The 15,266-nt window shown below is 56.1% G+C and overlaps 1 protein-coding gene across 1 annotated transcript in view; it reads left to right on the top strand.

Moving 5' to 3' along the window:
* Nucleotides 1–14,961, top strand: part of LGMN (legumain) — a 39,406-nt gene extending 24,445 nt beyond the window's left edge. Inside the window, exons 3-14 of the mRNA XM_002719593.5 lie at nucleotides 1,979–2,076; nucleotides 2,880–2,961; nucleotides 4,114–4,199; nucleotides 5,751–5,826; nucleotides 6,745–6,807; nucleotides 7,457–7,523; nucleotides 8,311–8,429; nucleotides 8,519–8,608; nucleotides 10,001–10,201; nucleotides 12,193–12,363; nucleotides 14,197–14,264; nucleotides 14,426–14,961. Of these exons, the coding sequence (XP_002719639.1) occupies nucleotides 1,979–2,076; nucleotides 2,880–2,961; nucleotides 4,114–4,199; nucleotides 5,751–5,826; nucleotides 6,745–6,807; nucleotides 7,457–7,523; nucleotides 8,311–8,429; nucleotides 8,519–8,608; nucleotides 10,001–10,201; nucleotides 12,193–12,363; nucleotides 14,197–14,264; nucleotides 14,426–14,468 (1,164 nt within the window). The 3' untranslated portion in view covers nucleotides 14,469–14,961. The remainder of the gene's footprint in view (nucleotides 1–1,978; nucleotides 2,077–2,879; nucleotides 2,962–4,113; nucleotides 4,200–5,750; nucleotides 5,827–6,744; nucleotides 6,808–7,456; nucleotides 7,524–8,310; nucleotides 8,430–8,518; nucleotides 8,609–10,000; nucleotides 10,202–12,192; nucleotides 12,364–14,196; nucleotides 14,265–14,425) is intronic.
* The last annotated feature ends 305 nt before the right edge of the window (nucleotides 14,962–15,266 follow it).

The raw sequence follows: 15,266 nt of genomic DNA, 5'->3' as shown, positions 1-15,266 counted from the left end.
CGTGTTAAATCCCGTGTTGATCATTCATCCAGCAGCCCTTTGGTGCCAGGCCCTGCGCATGCCCATTCAACCTTCAGCGGCTGTGCACCCAGCGCTCGTTTGGCGTCAGATGGGTCTGTCTGTGCGGAGCGTCTGCAGGCACGAGGCCGGGTGCAGCGTTGCGTGTTGGTTCCTGCTGTGGCAGTGGACGCAGGCCCAGCTGCCGAAGTTGCTTTTCCCTAGAGAGGCCCGCGTGGGCACGCTCCCCCTCTGTCTGATTTATGTCTCTGTTCCAGGAAAGACCTAACTAGATGTGGGCAGAAAGTGAGGCAGCATTTTCCTCTCTGGCCTCACTTGATTTCTATGGCGTGAAGTGCCGTGAGTGTCACCCGGGAGAAGGAAGCAAGTCTGTCTTCACGCTCGGAGGGCAAGGAGTTGCATTTGGAACTTTTTTTTTAACCTAATGTTGGTCTTTTTTTTCTTTGTATTTTTTTTTAAACTAAAGAACACATTTCTCCTTTCAATTCCTAAATTGAACTTCTGAGTTCCCGCTCGGTTCTCTGAACAGTGACTGGAAGACAATGACGAAGCTTCTTGAGTCAGAAATAATTGTCGAGTGATTCAGAACTGGCAGCCCCTCTTTTGTTCTGTGGTTCACCACGCCTAGCCGTTCGGTTTTTGAGACCTAAATCCGTGCTCTCAGGAGACTTTTATGTGGTCTGAGAATTGAAAATTAGTTGTTTAGGACTTTCAAAGCTCTTGTCACGCATCGATGTGGGTGTGGTGTGGCCCACATGTGTGACTTCTGGATGAATAAGAATTTGCATAATTTGGGTGGATGAGTGGAATCTTTAAAAATTTAGGCAAGAGGCTGGCACCGCGGCTCATATGGCTAATCCTTCACCTGCGGCGCTGGCACCCCAGGTTCTAGTCCTGGTCGGGGCGCCGGATTCTGTCCCGGTTGCCCCTCTTCCAGGCCAGCTCTCTGCTGTGGCCCGGGAGTGCAGTGGAGGATGGCCCAAGTGCTTGGGCCCTGCACCCCATGGGAGACCAGGAGAAGCACCTGGCTCCTGGCTTTGGATCAGCACAGCACGCCGGCCACAATGTGCCGACCATAGCAGCCACTTGGGGGGTGAACCAATGGAAAAAGGAAGACCTTTCTCTCTGTCTGTCTCTCTCGCTGTCTAACTCTGCCTGTCCAAAAAATAAAAATTGAGGCAAGAAAAATGTAAATATATGGTTTTAAAAATATTACTTATTTGAAAATCAGAGTTACAGAGAGAGAGAGAGAATCTCCATCCACTAGCTCACTCCTCAGATGGCTGCAATGGCTGGGGCTGGGCCAGGATGAAGTCGGGAGCTTCATCTGGGTCTCCCACATGGGTGGCAGGGGCACTTGGGCTATCCTCCGCTGCTTTTCCTAGGTCATCAGCAGAGAGCTGGATTGGAAGTGGAGCAGCTGGGACTTGAACTGGTGCCCATATGGAATGCTGGGGTTGAAAGTGGCAGCTTTACCTGCTACACCACAGCACCAGTCCCAAATATATGTCTTTTTTTTTCTTTAAAGATTTATTTTTCATTTACTTGAAAGGCAGAGTTATAGAAAGAGGAGGAGAGACAGAGATCTGCTGGTTCCTGCTCCAATTGGCAATAACGGCTGGGGCTGGGCCAGGCCGAAGCCAGGAGCTTCTTCCTGGTCTCCCACGTGGGTGCAGAGGACCGAGCACTTGGCATCATCCACTGCTTTCCCAGGTGCATTAGCAGGGAGCTGGATCAGGGAAGTGGAGCAGCCGGGTCTTGAACTGGCGCCCATTTGGGATGCTGGTATGTGCTGCAACACGGCGCCAGCCCCCAAGTATATGTTTTTTAAAATAATCATTTAAGGGGCTGAGCAGTGGCTCCCAGGAAGTCTTCCAGAGACAGACATGTTACTTGCCACAGCTCCACAACTGGCCCCCTTCTGGGCAAAGTCTAACCCGAATTAAATGTCTCCTTCCAGGCAGACGCTTGCCATGCCTACCAGATCATTCACCGCAACGGAATCCCCGACGAGCAGATCGTGGTGATGATGTATGATGACATCGCCAACGCCAAAGAGTGAGTGGGGGGCTTTGGGAAGGAGCTTCCGGCTATGGAAGCAAATGCATCCGGGCTCATGGGCCCCTTACAGCAGTGGCCCAGTGCTGGGACCTGCACAGCCTCATGCTTAGCTTTGACCATGGCTGGGGTGCACCCTGCAGGGCAGGGCCCTGCTCGGAGACAGGTGCTGCGGGGTGTTTTGAAACAGTTTATAGAGCAAACACCTTCTCACCTTGGAGAACGCTTCCCTGTGCTTGTTCCTAGCCTCCGAGCACAGAGAGCTGCAGGCTAGATCCTAGTCTTCCTCCCGTACCTATTATTACCTCCATCTAACTGGGACAGTTTATTGTTATTTATTTATTTGAGAGAGCAGCAGAGGGAGAGCTCCGTCCGCCTTCACTCCCCAGATGCTCCCAGTGGCCTGGGCCTGCGCTGGAGCCCTCAGCGCCTGAGCTCTCCCATCGGCCCTGTCTTCCCTCCTAGCTTCTTCTGAAAGTAGTTTTGTTCCAGGATCTTTTGATGAGGCCTTGCCCACACGCTGCCACCACCTTCCTGCAGGGAACCAGGGGCACCTGGACTTCGGGCCTTGACCTGAGTTATTAGAGCTCAGCCCCTCCCAGCGCCCTGAGGAGAGCTCCCGGGTTGAGGGACCCTGAGGTCCCCCAGTGGCTGATGCCACCGCGTGACCGGCCAGCACACAGGCGGTGAGAAGCCTGCTCGTCAAAACGGCCATTGACTATTTTTCACATGGCAGGGTCCTATTTTTGAAGAGCGAGGTTTCTGACACCTGCCATGTTTTAACTGTGTCCTCTAATTCCCAGCAATCCCACCCCAGGGATTGTGATCAACAGGCCCAACGGCACGGATGTGTACCAGGGCGTCCCAAAGGACTACACCGGAGAGGTGAGCGGGCTAGCGGCTGGGGCCGGCGGGGCTGCGTTCCGTTTCAGCAAAGATTTGTCCTCCTTCTCTGTGTTTCTCAGACCAGAACCTCCCTAGACTGACTTTGGTGTTTCCTGTTTGTATTAGGGTTTGTGCCTGTAGAGGAAACAGAAAAGGAACAAACAGTGTTCAAAATAAGTTACGTGGTCTGCTCACACTCAGGGTTTAGTCTTCTCGGAGGCCGAAAGCCCAATCATGGAGTTCCTTCGATAATAACCCGATTTCCTTGCCGTCGGTTTGATGATAGAGGGTCTGTACTCTTTACCGAAGCTCTTCTCTCAGCCTCACACCTGCCGCCTGTTACCCCACAGGGGGATGCTGAGACTGGTTGGTTTTCAGTCACTATTTTCCAGTATAGCCCTTCCAAAATTTCTGTCTTCCTCGCAGTTGACTGAGCAAATTGACACGGTTTTAAAGACATAATGACTTCAGTCTAGTGGTTTTTCTGTTTTTCTTCATTTCTGAAGGGTCTTTTAGGAAGTGATATTCTTTGTGACAGAGAAGCGTGTGTTTGGTGTTTAACAGTTCCTTCAGTTTCATTTTTTCTTTTGCATTCAAATGCATTTGGATCCTACGTCGTCTATGCCATGTGCAGTTGAACGAATTTTCAGAAAATTGATTCTTTCTCTGTGGTTAAGTGAGGGGAGGTTTGGAATCCGGCGGCAGATTTTTTGGTGTTGAGTTTTCCCTTTTGCGTGTTTTTGCTTTACTTTTCCCGATCAGGTCTCAGGTTTACAACATGCTCTCAAGGGGCCTCAAATGTGCTGGGGATCCGGCCGGGTGCAGGGGGAGGGCCCCTGGGTGACGTGCCCTCCTCTGCTCTTCCCCTCCCATCAGCGTCTTTGGGTTTCTCTGTGCTGGCTTGGTGGTGGTCAAGGAGGGACAGCGGTGGCCAGCCGCGTGGCCAGTAGCCGAGTGTGGGGTGGGGCCAGCACGAAGGGCCTGTGTGCGCCCCAGAGCCTTGCCCTGGTCCCCCTGGGTTCCAGGGCGGCCGCGCCTCAGCACGGGCCTCGGAGGCGTTTGAGCTGCTGGCCTGGCTCTGCTGCAGGCTCCACGGCCGCTCTGCTCTGGGGCGATTTTGACCCTGGCCCCCCCGCCCTGGTTTCCTTGCAGAATGTTACTTCCGAAAACTTCCTGGCTGTGTTGAGAGGCGACGCAGAAGCAGTGAAGGGCAAGGGGTCCGGAAGAGTCCTGAAGAGGTGAGGCCTGCTTTGTGGGTGCCACACTCGCCTCGGGGCCTGCAGCCCACTGGGGGAGCTCGGTGCTGACCTGGGACGGGTGAGCAGGGCTGGAGTCAGCGGCTCCCGTGCAGCCCGCAGCGCCGAAGGAAGCCCGCAGTCCAGGGCCCCTCGGTTTCTTCTTTGTTTCTTAACATTTTTATTTATTGGCATTTTATTTGAAAGACAGAGGCACATACACAGAGAAAGACAGACAGCCGTACAGACAGATGGAGAGAGGTCTTCCATCTGTTGGTTCACTCTCCAAATGCCCATAACAGCCAGGGCTGGGTTAGACCAAATCCAGGGGACCCGGCTACTGGAGCCCTCACCCACTGCCTCCCACAGCGTGCATTTCTGGGAAGCTGGAGTCGGAAGCAGAGGAGCCGGGGCTCAAACCAGCACTGTGATATGAGATCCTGGCACCCCAGGCAGCAGCTTAACCACTGCACCAAATGCCGTCCTCTTCCTGGTTATTTTTTAACAAGTGTTCCCGGTCCCTTAACCTGCTGTCCTTTGTTGCCCGTGGATGGTAGCACAGGCACGGCCCTCCACAGTGGAGCACGCGGCCAGCTTGCCCAGCGGGCAGACACAGTCCCGAGTGCAGAGCTGACCTCTGCACTGGGGAAGACTCGCCGCGGTGCAGTGCTGCCGGCCGCAGTAGAGGCCTCTTGCCGTGTTGGGTTCCCTGGCGCAGCGTTTTCACGCGATGCTGGGACCGTCAGCAGCAGGAGACCTGGGTACGGAGTGCAGGCTGAGCCCCAGGGAGGTCGCCCTCTCTCTGCCACCTGGAAGGAAGCCTTGCCCTCGGGTTGGGAAGGGTGGGCGGTGGTGTCCTGGCTGAGGGCTCAGGGCCCTGGAGAGGAGGCTGTGGGACTGTGTGCAGCTGTGTGTCCTAGCGCCTTTCCTCATTTGGGGGAGCTCTGGTGGGAGCATGGGGTGTCTGGGCTGGGCCCCACGATCCACATCACAGCCAGGCCAGCTGCCCAGCAAAGACCCCTCCTGCTTTCTAGCCGGAACTGAACTAAGAGTCCTTTGTTTATTGTTTTCAAGATTTATTTGTTATTTATGTGAAAGACGAGTTACAGAGAGAGAGAGGAGGGAGAGACAGAGAGGGAAAGAGAAATCTTCCATTTGCTGATTGATTTCCCAAATGGCCACAGCACCTAGGGCTGGGCCAGACTGAAACCAGGAGTGAGGAGCTTCTTCCAGGTCTCTCATGTGGGTGCAGGGGCCCAAGCAGGTGGGCCATCCCCTGCCACTTTCCCAGGCACATTAGCAGGGAGCTGGATCAGAAGTGGAGAGCCTGGAATTGAACCAGTTCCCATATGTAGCACATACCTGCTACGCCACAACACCAATCCCATAACTGAGTCTCAAGGCTGTGGGATACCCTCATGGTCAGACTAATGCTTGGGGACCCCTTGGCCTTGGACTCCTGCCTGAACCTGCTTGGCCCACAGTGACCCCTTGGGTTTTGCCTGGGGAAACAGCACCCCGGCCCATGTCCTCACTGTGGCCCTCTCTCGGCAGTGGCCCCCGGGACCACGTGTTCGTGTACTTCACAGATCACGGAGCTACCGGACTACTGGTTTTTCCCAATGATGATGTGAGTTTTTCTTCATGTTTAAAGACATCTGGGAGATTAGGAAGCACAGCCTGTGTGTTGAGATGAACCTGTCGGGTGGGTGGATTTGCTAATGTGTGACCAGGGTGGGTTTGTCCCTCATGGCTATGCAGGGACAGCCCTGCAGGTCTCGTCCCGTCTCCGTCCCCTGCAGGCTCAGGACGCCAGGAAAGAGTAAAGCAGAAATGTTCTGTACCCAGTGAATGAAGAGCTGATTCTTGTCTCATTTTAAAATACGTGCATGAAACGCTTGGTGACATTCCAGGATTCTACTAGGGTATTTCAAAAAGCTCATGGAAAATGAAATTAAGAGAGAAGTTTATTTTGCCACAAATTTTTTTTGGGAAATTCATGCCTAGTTTTTTCATAATGCCCATTTTACTTTTTAAAACAAGATTTATTTATTTGAAAGGCAGAGTTAGAAAGAAGGAGAGACAGAGATCTTCCATCTGCTGGTTCACTCCCCAAATGACCTCAACGACTGGGGCGGGGCCAGGCTGAAGCCGAGAGCCAGGAACCAGGAGCTTCCTCTGGGTCTCCCACGCAGGTGCAGGGGCCCAGAAACTTGGTTCATTTGCTGCTGCTTTCCCAGGGGCATTAGCAGAGAACTGGCTCAGAAGTGCAGCCGCCAGGTCTCCGACCGGCGCCTGTATGGGATGCTGGCACTGTAGGTAGTAGCTTAACCTGCCATGGCGCCGGCTCCTTTTGAAGAACCCTCATGCAGAGACTGCAACATTTTTTTTGCCCTGAGATAAACTTACAATTCAGCTGCATTTTCTGTGAACTTAGGAAGTGCCTTGGTAGCGCTGCCCAGTTGTGAGGCTTGGTGACAGAGACTTGTTAAAGTGACAGAGGCTGGTCCTGCTGTGCCGCCTGAATGTCATTGTTCTCCCCTCTCAGCTGCACGTGAGGGACCTGAACAAGACCATCCAGTACATGCATAAGCACAAGAAGTACGGAAAGGTAACGCCAGCCTTCGGGGCGGCCCTGGGCGAGAGTGCGGGTGGGCAGCGGAGGCAGGGCCACAGCTCCCGAGCTCCAGGTGGCTGGGCTCCTGGGAGGGAGTGTCCCGAGCCTCCAGGTACTGCTCCCCTGAGGACTGCTGCTCCGTGTACTTAGCCGGCACTGGACAGCTGGCGGAGGAGAATGCCACTCTCCTGTCTGACACCTTGTTTTCACTGTTCCGTCCTCTGGAGACCAGAGCACATCGTCAGGGTCAAGGCTGGCCCTGATGGCTCCTGGAGGTCACTCTGTGGCTCGTGGGTTGCCAGCCCTCCGTGGGTATAATGGAGTGGCCTGAGAAGAGCAGCTTAGGAGGAAGGAGGTTGTATTTTGGCCCACAGTCGGAAGGTTCACAGTCCAAGATCACGCGGACACTGGTGAGGCCGGAGGATGGAGGAGGAAGTAGCGTGTTAGATCAATTTATTCCATTAGCGATGATTTCACTCCATCTGGTTGGCATGGCAGCAGCTTCCGTAGCCTCTGCCAGCAGCCTCTTAAAACAGTGGCTCCCAAAAGCCAAAGCAAAAGGCCCAGGGAGAGGGGAATGGACAGAGCCCCAGTGGCACGTGCCTGGCCGGCGTGCACCCACCTGTCCGGTTCTGCCTCCCAGATGGTGTTCTACATTGAGGCTTGCGAGTCCGGCTCCATGATGGACCACCTGCCCGATGACATCAATGGTAGGTGGTGAGAGCAGCGGCCTCTGGGCCAGGGTGGTGGGCAGGTTGCATGGGTGGAGCGGTCGGTCATCCTCAGTACAGCCAGCACGGAGCCAAGCGCTCGATGTGCGCAGGGCCTGCCCGTGCAGCCTGCTGCACAGACCCGGGGGGAAGCCTGCAGGCCGCGCTGGGCTTCTGCTCCGCAGGGATTCGTAGCAAGGGACTAAAGAACTTGGATATGAGCTTCCCAGTGCTCTTCCAAATTCTAGGGAAGCTACTCAAGTCCCAAACCCCTGGACCTCGGGCCAGCCACGGTTGCTGGCTTCTGGTTGCTGCCCTCTTTGACCTTCAGTTATCCTCATGTTGCAGTGGGACTCGAGACAGTGCCTGTCTGCTGGGAGGGCTCTGTTTTAAATGATAACCTTTGTCTAACACAATTCGGAGCTGCCGGTGGACAGGTAGTAAATGGTAGCTATTGTATAGGTTCCGCCAATCTGATTGTTTCTTCAGTAAGTATTAACTCCCTCTGGAACTTAAACCAGGCCCAGGTTCTTTAAGTTTCCCCAGCTATTAAGATCTGTCAGCGTTCTTGCCAGACAGCACACGTGATGTCTTACACGCGTGCGTCTGCTTGTTGCTGCTTTCTTCTGCAGTTAATGTTACAGGAGTTACGTTAGCAGCGTGGACAGGCCTGCATACGGTGCCCTGTCCCCGGCCCCCGAGCTGAGGGTGGGTGGCAGGCTCCCCTTTCGTCCTTCTCTCCAGGGGGGCAATCAAAGCAACTGAAGGCATCTTTCATTGCTCGCAGTTTACGCGACTACCGCTGCCAACCCCACCGAGTCGTCCTACGCATGTTACTACGATGAGGAGCGGGGCACCTACCTGGGGGACTGGTACAGCGTCAACTGGATGGAAGACTCGGACGTGGTGAGCCCTCCGCAGGGGCCGGCCAGCCAGCGGGGCTTTCCCGTTCCGGCTCTGGTTGCCGAAGGACTTTCACGTTTTCCCTTCTGCAGGAGGATCTGACCAAGGAGACGCTGCACAGGCAATACCAGCTGGTGAAGTCGCACACCAACACCAGCCACGTCATGCAGTACGGGAACAAAGTGAGTGAAGAGACAGGAACGGCCCCGTCTCACGGCCACAGCATCTTAGGGGCCCTCGCAGGCACTGAGTCAGCTCAGGCTAGTGAGTTGTGAGGCTTTGGGCAGGGGACTTGAACCTGTTTGCATTGCTCACGGCCCTAACCCACAGGGTAGCTGGGGACATGCATTCCAGACACTAAACACAGGCCTTGCACACGGTGTCCACAGAAGCCCTCACCTTGGACTCTTCCAGGCTCATCTCCCTGCAAGCTGAGGTTGCAATGTTTCTCTTTGGCATCCACCAGAGACTTTTTACGCTGCTCCAGCTGTGTCCAGAAGGGCTGGAGATGGTTCAGCGGGCAAGTCCATCAGGGCTCTCTGCACAGTGCCACAGCAGGGGCTGGGCAAGCCCTGGGCAAGCCCTGGCGTGTGCAGGTAGACACAGAACTCGGGCAGGGCCTCCCAGGTCCTCAGGCCTGTGCACCATGCTCCACTGTCCCAGAGCTCGCCAGCTGAGGCCCCGTTCTTTGGGCCCAAGTATTGCTCTTCTAGAAGAACTTTGAAGCCAGCAAATCCAGCTGTCTCCAGTCCTTTCCCGAGTGTGGGCTGGGGCCCTGGCCAGGCCTCTGGGTGTGTGTGGGAGAGAACAGAGCAGAGGCGACAGGAAAGGTTAAGTCAGACTGCGTTGCCCTGGCTATGCGGGGGCCTGCTTGGGCTCCCCAGTCTTTTACGGGGTCCTTAGCATCGGCCATTTCTGGTGGGGCTTGAGGAGGTGAGATAGATCGTTTCTGAACTCTAGATTTTATTTGTATCTGTCTTTCAGTGTTTGTTTTAGAAGCATTTTTAGATTCCCACTGCTTGGTCTAGGAAGGAGAATGCATGCAGCATTTCTTTGCACCGACTGGGAGCCAGTCTGTAGAGGCCTCTCTAGGTAAACGGTGCGTGACGGTTGTACCTGTCAGGCCCTGAGGCCCATGTGTCAGCCCAGCCTGCTGTGGCCTCAGCTCCGCCTGTCTCCATGGACACAGAGTTCAGCTGCCACCCGAACAGTTTCATACCTCCCTGCTGATCAGTGGGGCCTGGTGGGTGAGCAGAGCCCGCGGTCAGCACCAGGTGGAACGGCCTCGGGTGAAGCTCTGCCCGAAGCTGCCTTCCCCATGTGACAGGGCAGTGGTTTACTGCAAAGCATGCTGGGTGTTTCTGTAGTGCATCATGGGTGCATCTCAGGTGCTCCGGCAGGTGGCCTGCCCTGTGCTGTGGGCTGGCTGCAGGTTTTCAGGCAGTGACTGGGACCTTGCCCTGGTCGTCAGGCCATGGGGAGGGAGCTGGGAGCCTCCTTCGGAGAGGCCGAACCCGGGGCACACTCACCACGTCTGCTTCCCCCTCCAACCTGCGCTCTCCCTCCCTCTGCAGTCGATCGCCAGCATGAAACTGATGCAGTTTCAGGGCATGAGGCACAGAGCCAGTCCTCCTGTCTCGCTGCCCCCAGTCCCACACCTGGACCTCACCCCGGGCCCGGACGTGCCCCTGGAGATCCTGAAAAGGAAGCTGAAGAGCCGCGCCAACTCGTCCCAGTACAGGAAGCTCTCGGCAGAGATGCACAGGCTTCAGAACGTGAGTGGTGGCGGGAGGAGCCCGGGCCAGCGCTGTTCCCAGCCCGGGTGGGCAGGGTGCGTGGGCTGGGCAGTGCCTCCTGACCAGGTCCAGTGTTGCTCAGGGCCAGGTGACAGACACGAGGTCCCTTGTCCTGCCCCGTGGGAGCGTGTGGGGACAGAAGGCAGCCTTTGTGGGTTAGTGAAACCCAAGCCAGCAGCAGAGCAGGGCCGTCCTCACTCTTCGCACTCAGCTAACCTTGGCCTCTTCGGCAGTGAGGCTGCCCCCCGCCGAAGCTGGGGCGTGCCGGCCCTTCCCTCCTCGGACCCCTGTGGCCCAGAGACTGTCATTTCACCACGTGTTGAGTGACGAGCCGCACTTTCTCTGATGACAGTTCTCAAACATTTCCTGCTGTCTCAGGAAGTCAGCCGCAGCCTCGTACCCCGGCGCATGGGCTGGGCGTGCTGTCCTTGAAGCGGTTACACTCTGTTCTCGGGAGCACGTCAGTTGCTTTTCAGATCGCAGCTGTGCGCTCACTGCGACGCTGGGCCAAAGGGGCCTGTCCCTTCCAACAGCAGGAGCACGTGTGCTCCCCCCGTCCCCGTCGTCAGCCAGCACAGGGAGGGACGCCCCGAAACGCAGCCTGGATTTCCCAGGAGAGATGAAAAAGTCTACACGGCTTGTTTTCTTTTATTAAAATCTTTAAAAAGTATTATCTTTTGAAAGGATTTATTTATTTTTTATTTGAAAGGCAGAGTTACAGAGAGTGAGGGAGATATATATATATATATAGAGAGAGAGAGAGAGAGAGAGAGATCTTCCATCTGCTGGTTCACTCCCCAAATGGCTGCAATGGCCAGGGCTGGGCCAGGCTGAAGCCAGGAGCCAGGAGGTCCCTGCAGGTCTCCCACGTGGGTGCAGGGGCCCAAGGACTTGGGTTGTCTTCTGCTGCTTTGCCAGGTGCATTAGCAGGCAGCTGGATCGGAAGCTGAGCAGCTGGGAATTAAACCGTCACCCAAATGGGGTACTAGCACCACAGGAGATGGCTTAGTGCATTATGCAATGACGCCGGCTCCTAGAATTATTTTAAAAAAATGTTTATTTTCATCTGCTTGAAAGACAGAGAGAGAGAGAGAGAGAGAGAGAGAAAGAAACAGAAAGAGAGGGAGGTCTTCCATCTGCTAGTTCACTCCCCGGTGCCCATAACAGCTAGGGCCGGGGCAGGCGCAGGCCAGGAGCCCAGAACTCCATCCAGGTCTTCCACGTGGGTGGCAGGGGCCTAATTACCTGAGCCATCATCTGCTGCTTCCTGGGATGCATTAGCTGGAAACTGCATCTCCAGTGGAGTAGCCAGGACTCAGACCAGCCCTCCAGTGTGGGGTGCGGTGTCCCAAGCAGTGGCTTAATCTGCTGTGTAATTTATCTGAGAGGCAGAACCAGACAGAATGCTCCTATCCACTGGTTCATTCTCCGAACGCTGGGGTTGGGCCTAAGGTCAGAGCTTGGAGCCAGGTACCCAGTCTGGGGTCTTTCACGTGGGTACAGGAACGCGATCACCTCTGCCTCCCAGGTCTGCACTGGTGGGAAGTGGAGCCAGGAACCACAGCCAAGAACCACAGCCAGGCTCTCTGGGGTGGGCTGTGGGCATCTTCGTGGCTAAGCTCCCATACCCTGTGATGTGTTTTATATTCATGGATGTAATTACCGTGAGAGCGACAAACACCAGGGCGTGTATCTACCTGGGATCAGACAGTGTAGCAGGGGCCCTGTGCTGTGAGGCACAGATCTGCAGTCCACTTTCTGCAGAGCAGGCCCAGTCCTTAGATGTAAGCACTGGCAGCATGGCCAGCCGCCTCCGGGAGCCTGGCACGCATATCTCGTGCCCACCTCAAAATGCCTCCCTTGACATCTGAGCTGCGGGGGGTCGGGGCTGTGTGAGGGTGAGTGTGTGAGCTGGCTGCTGGTTGGTCCAGGGGTCCGAGAGACCACGCTAAACAGATGTTTGTCCGCAGGCCAGGACCATCCTGGAGAAGTCGGTGAGCAAGGTGGTCTTACTGCTGGCAGACTCCCAGGCTGAGGCAGCAAGGCTGCTGTCTACCAGGTCCCCGCTCACCAAGCACGACTGCTACGAGGCGGCTGTCACACACTTCCGCACGCACTGTTTCAACTGGCACTCCTCCACGGTGAGCCCACGCCCCCAGCTCCCTGCGCCGTCCTGCGACTTCACCTCTCATGCATGGCTGCCTAGAAGCTGCCATCTGGCTCAGAGGCAGGCTGGGGTCGGGTGGCCTCAGAGCACTCCTACCGGCCCAGCAGGTGGGAAGTTCTGCCGGGTGCTTCCAAAAATTTCTGGAAAAATAGGACTAATAGGGAAGTTCATTTTGTTGCCAAAAACATGAATTCCATGCATAGTTTTTTCATAATAAGCTGTTTTTTAAAAAATTATTATTTGAAAGGTGGAAAGAGAGCGAGTTCTCATCAACTGGTTCACTCTCCAGATGCCCACAAGGACCAGGAAGGGGCAGTGCCAAAGCTGGGACCAGGAGTGCGGCCAGGGCCTCCAGTGTGGGTAGCAGAAACTCAATCTCTTGAGCAGCCCCCCGGGGTCTGCTTAGCAGGAAGCGGAACTCGGGGGCCGGAGCTGAGCAGGGAGCCTGGGCACACTCTGCTGTGGCACGTGGGCTTCTTAACCAGTGTCATTTTTACTTTTATTTTTTTTTTAAGATTTGTTTATTTGAAAGTTATGGAGAGGGAGAGACAGAGAGAGAGAGAGAGAGAGAGAGAGCGCTTCCATCTGCCAGTTCATTCCCCAAATGGCCACAATAGCCAGGACTGGGCCAGGCTGAGCCCAGAGTCAGGAGTTTCCTCTGGGTCTCCCACATGGGAGGCAGGGGCCCACGCACTTGGACCACTTTCTGCTCGCTTCCCAGGAGCGTTAGCAGGGAGCAGCAGGGGCTAGAACCGGCGCCCATATGGGATGCTGGTGTGGCAGGCAGCGGCTTAACCTGCTACACCACAAGCCGGCCCCTTAACCAGTGTCTTCATTGGTGAGCTGAATGACTGCCCCTAAATAAACACCTTGAAGCATGGATCTCAACATTTGCAATCTCTTCACTGAATCTTCACAGACTTTCTGAAGTACTCACCCAGGACACCTGCCATTTATTTTGGCTTTGAAGGGTGTTGCTTCCGGGCGCACTTTGGCTGTGCCCGCCAGACCCTGCGCCTTGGCCCTGCGCCACACCGCAGCCAGTGCTGGCCCTTTCCGACCCTTCCCCACAGCTGAGCACTGAGGTTAGGCCCCAGGCCGTGGGGAGGGCAGCAGTCCAGGTTTCTGCAGGTTGTGGTCTGTCCTGTGCGGTGCTTGGGGCCTGGCGCAGCAGGGCCACCTCCTGTCCTGGCCTGTTTCCCCCACGGCCTTTTCTGTCCATGGCATTTTACTAGAACCCAGCCATGCTCCACTCGCGACAGTGACCCCATGCTGCTGTGGGGCCTGGCTTTTCTGCCCCCAGCACCCTGCCAGGTGCCCCCTCCCTTCTTCCTCATGGGGGTCCCAGGCTCCTCTGAGGTATTCTCGAGATAGACACCCCCAGGGGTTTCCGTTTCACCTGTTGTGGTCCAGTTTGGCGTTTGCATCCCATCCACCCCCCCCCCCCATCGAAGAATAAGGTTCCCAGCAGCAAGGAGAGCTTCAGGGTGGGGCGGGGGGAGGTCCCAGGTGGCCGAGGGGAGCAGGGCCGTCATCGAGAGCCCTTCATCGGTGGTCCAGCCTTAGACGGAGGGCACTGTCGGAGGCTGCTGCCCCCTGTGGCGGGTGTAGACCCTGGCCTGTGGGCACTGCTCTTGGGAGATGGTCCCTAAACACCACCAGACCATCCCCAGGTGCTGAGGGTCCGTGACTCACCAAAGGCCCAGGGCCACTGGCCAGGACATAGTCACTGTGTGTGGCCGTCCGGCGTCGGGGTTGGTGGTATGGTGATAGGGTGGCGTCTGATTCTTCCCTGTTTCTCCCCCAGTATGAGTATGCGTTGAGATACCTGTATGTGCTGGTCAACCTTTGTGAGAAGCCGTACCCACTGGACAGGTAAGTGCGCCATGGCGTTGGCAGCAGGAGGGCACGCACTGCTGTCCTGTCGGCCGTGCTCCCGTCCAGGGCGTCCAGGCAGCGCGCTGCCCATGGGGACTGGCGGCTGGTCGGTGAGAGACGCCTGCCGGCTCCCACGTTCTTCCCCATCTGTCTTGCAGGATCAAACTGTCCTTGGACAAGGTGTGCCTTGGCTACTACTGAGCCGCCTTCCTAGCGCTTTCCCAGTGTGAACGCCGCCCCTTAGCACGCGTACTGATCCGAGACTGAAGAGGTGGAGCGCGAGGAGGCCCGGGCGCGCGGCCCTCCCGGAGCACGGTCGCCGCGCTGGGCCTTGCCTTCCCCCTTCCCTGGCCTTCTGTGGGACATGCAGGACGCTCTGAGGGAGCCCCGGCTGTGAGAGGGCAGCGCCGTGCTGAGAGCGGCGCTGGCTTCGCGGGAGGCCTGGGGCTGCCTTGTCCTGCCCGTGGGCGTAAGGCGCGGGAAGGCCACCGGGCTCCTGTAGCCGGTGGAAGAATCTTTGCCGTGAGAAGTCGGAAGCCGAGGCCTCTTCACGTCTTCAGAGGGATTTACTGAAGAGGGCCTGTAAGCCCCAAATGGAAAACTATTTTTTAGAAATTGTTATAATTTTTGATTGCTTTTGTATTTTATCTTGCAATACTGGACAAGTCCTGGAAAATAAATTTCTGTAACTGAAGCCGAGGATTCATTTCGGCTCCCCTCCCTGGCTGTGGCTTCCAGCCTCGCCTCCTGCTTCCCCTGTCCCACCTGCCGCCGTCTGCGCCTCCACCTGCTCCGCCGCCTGTGCCGCGTGACGCGCTGTTCCCTTCATCCCCACGGCCCCTCAGCGTGTGTCCCACGGTGCCCTCCTTCCTCTGAATGGTCCTCAGTGCCCCCTCATCAGAAGTACAGTTGCCTCTGTCTGCCTTTTTTTAAAAAAAATTAGTTTTTTGAAAGGCAGAGTTATAGAAAAGATCTTCCATCTGTTGGTTCACTCCCCAA

Source organism: Oryctolagus cuniculus, chromosome 20, assembly GCF_964237555.1.
Source record: "Oryctolagus cuniculus chromosome 20, mOryCun1.1, whole genome shotgun sequence".
Classification (NCBI taxonomy): Eukaryota; Metazoa; Chordata; class Mammalia; order Lagomorpha; family Leporidae; genus Oryctolagus; species Oryctolagus cuniculus.
Note: the sequence above shows the minus strand (reverse complement) of the source record. Positions and strands in the feature narration are given on the sequence as shown.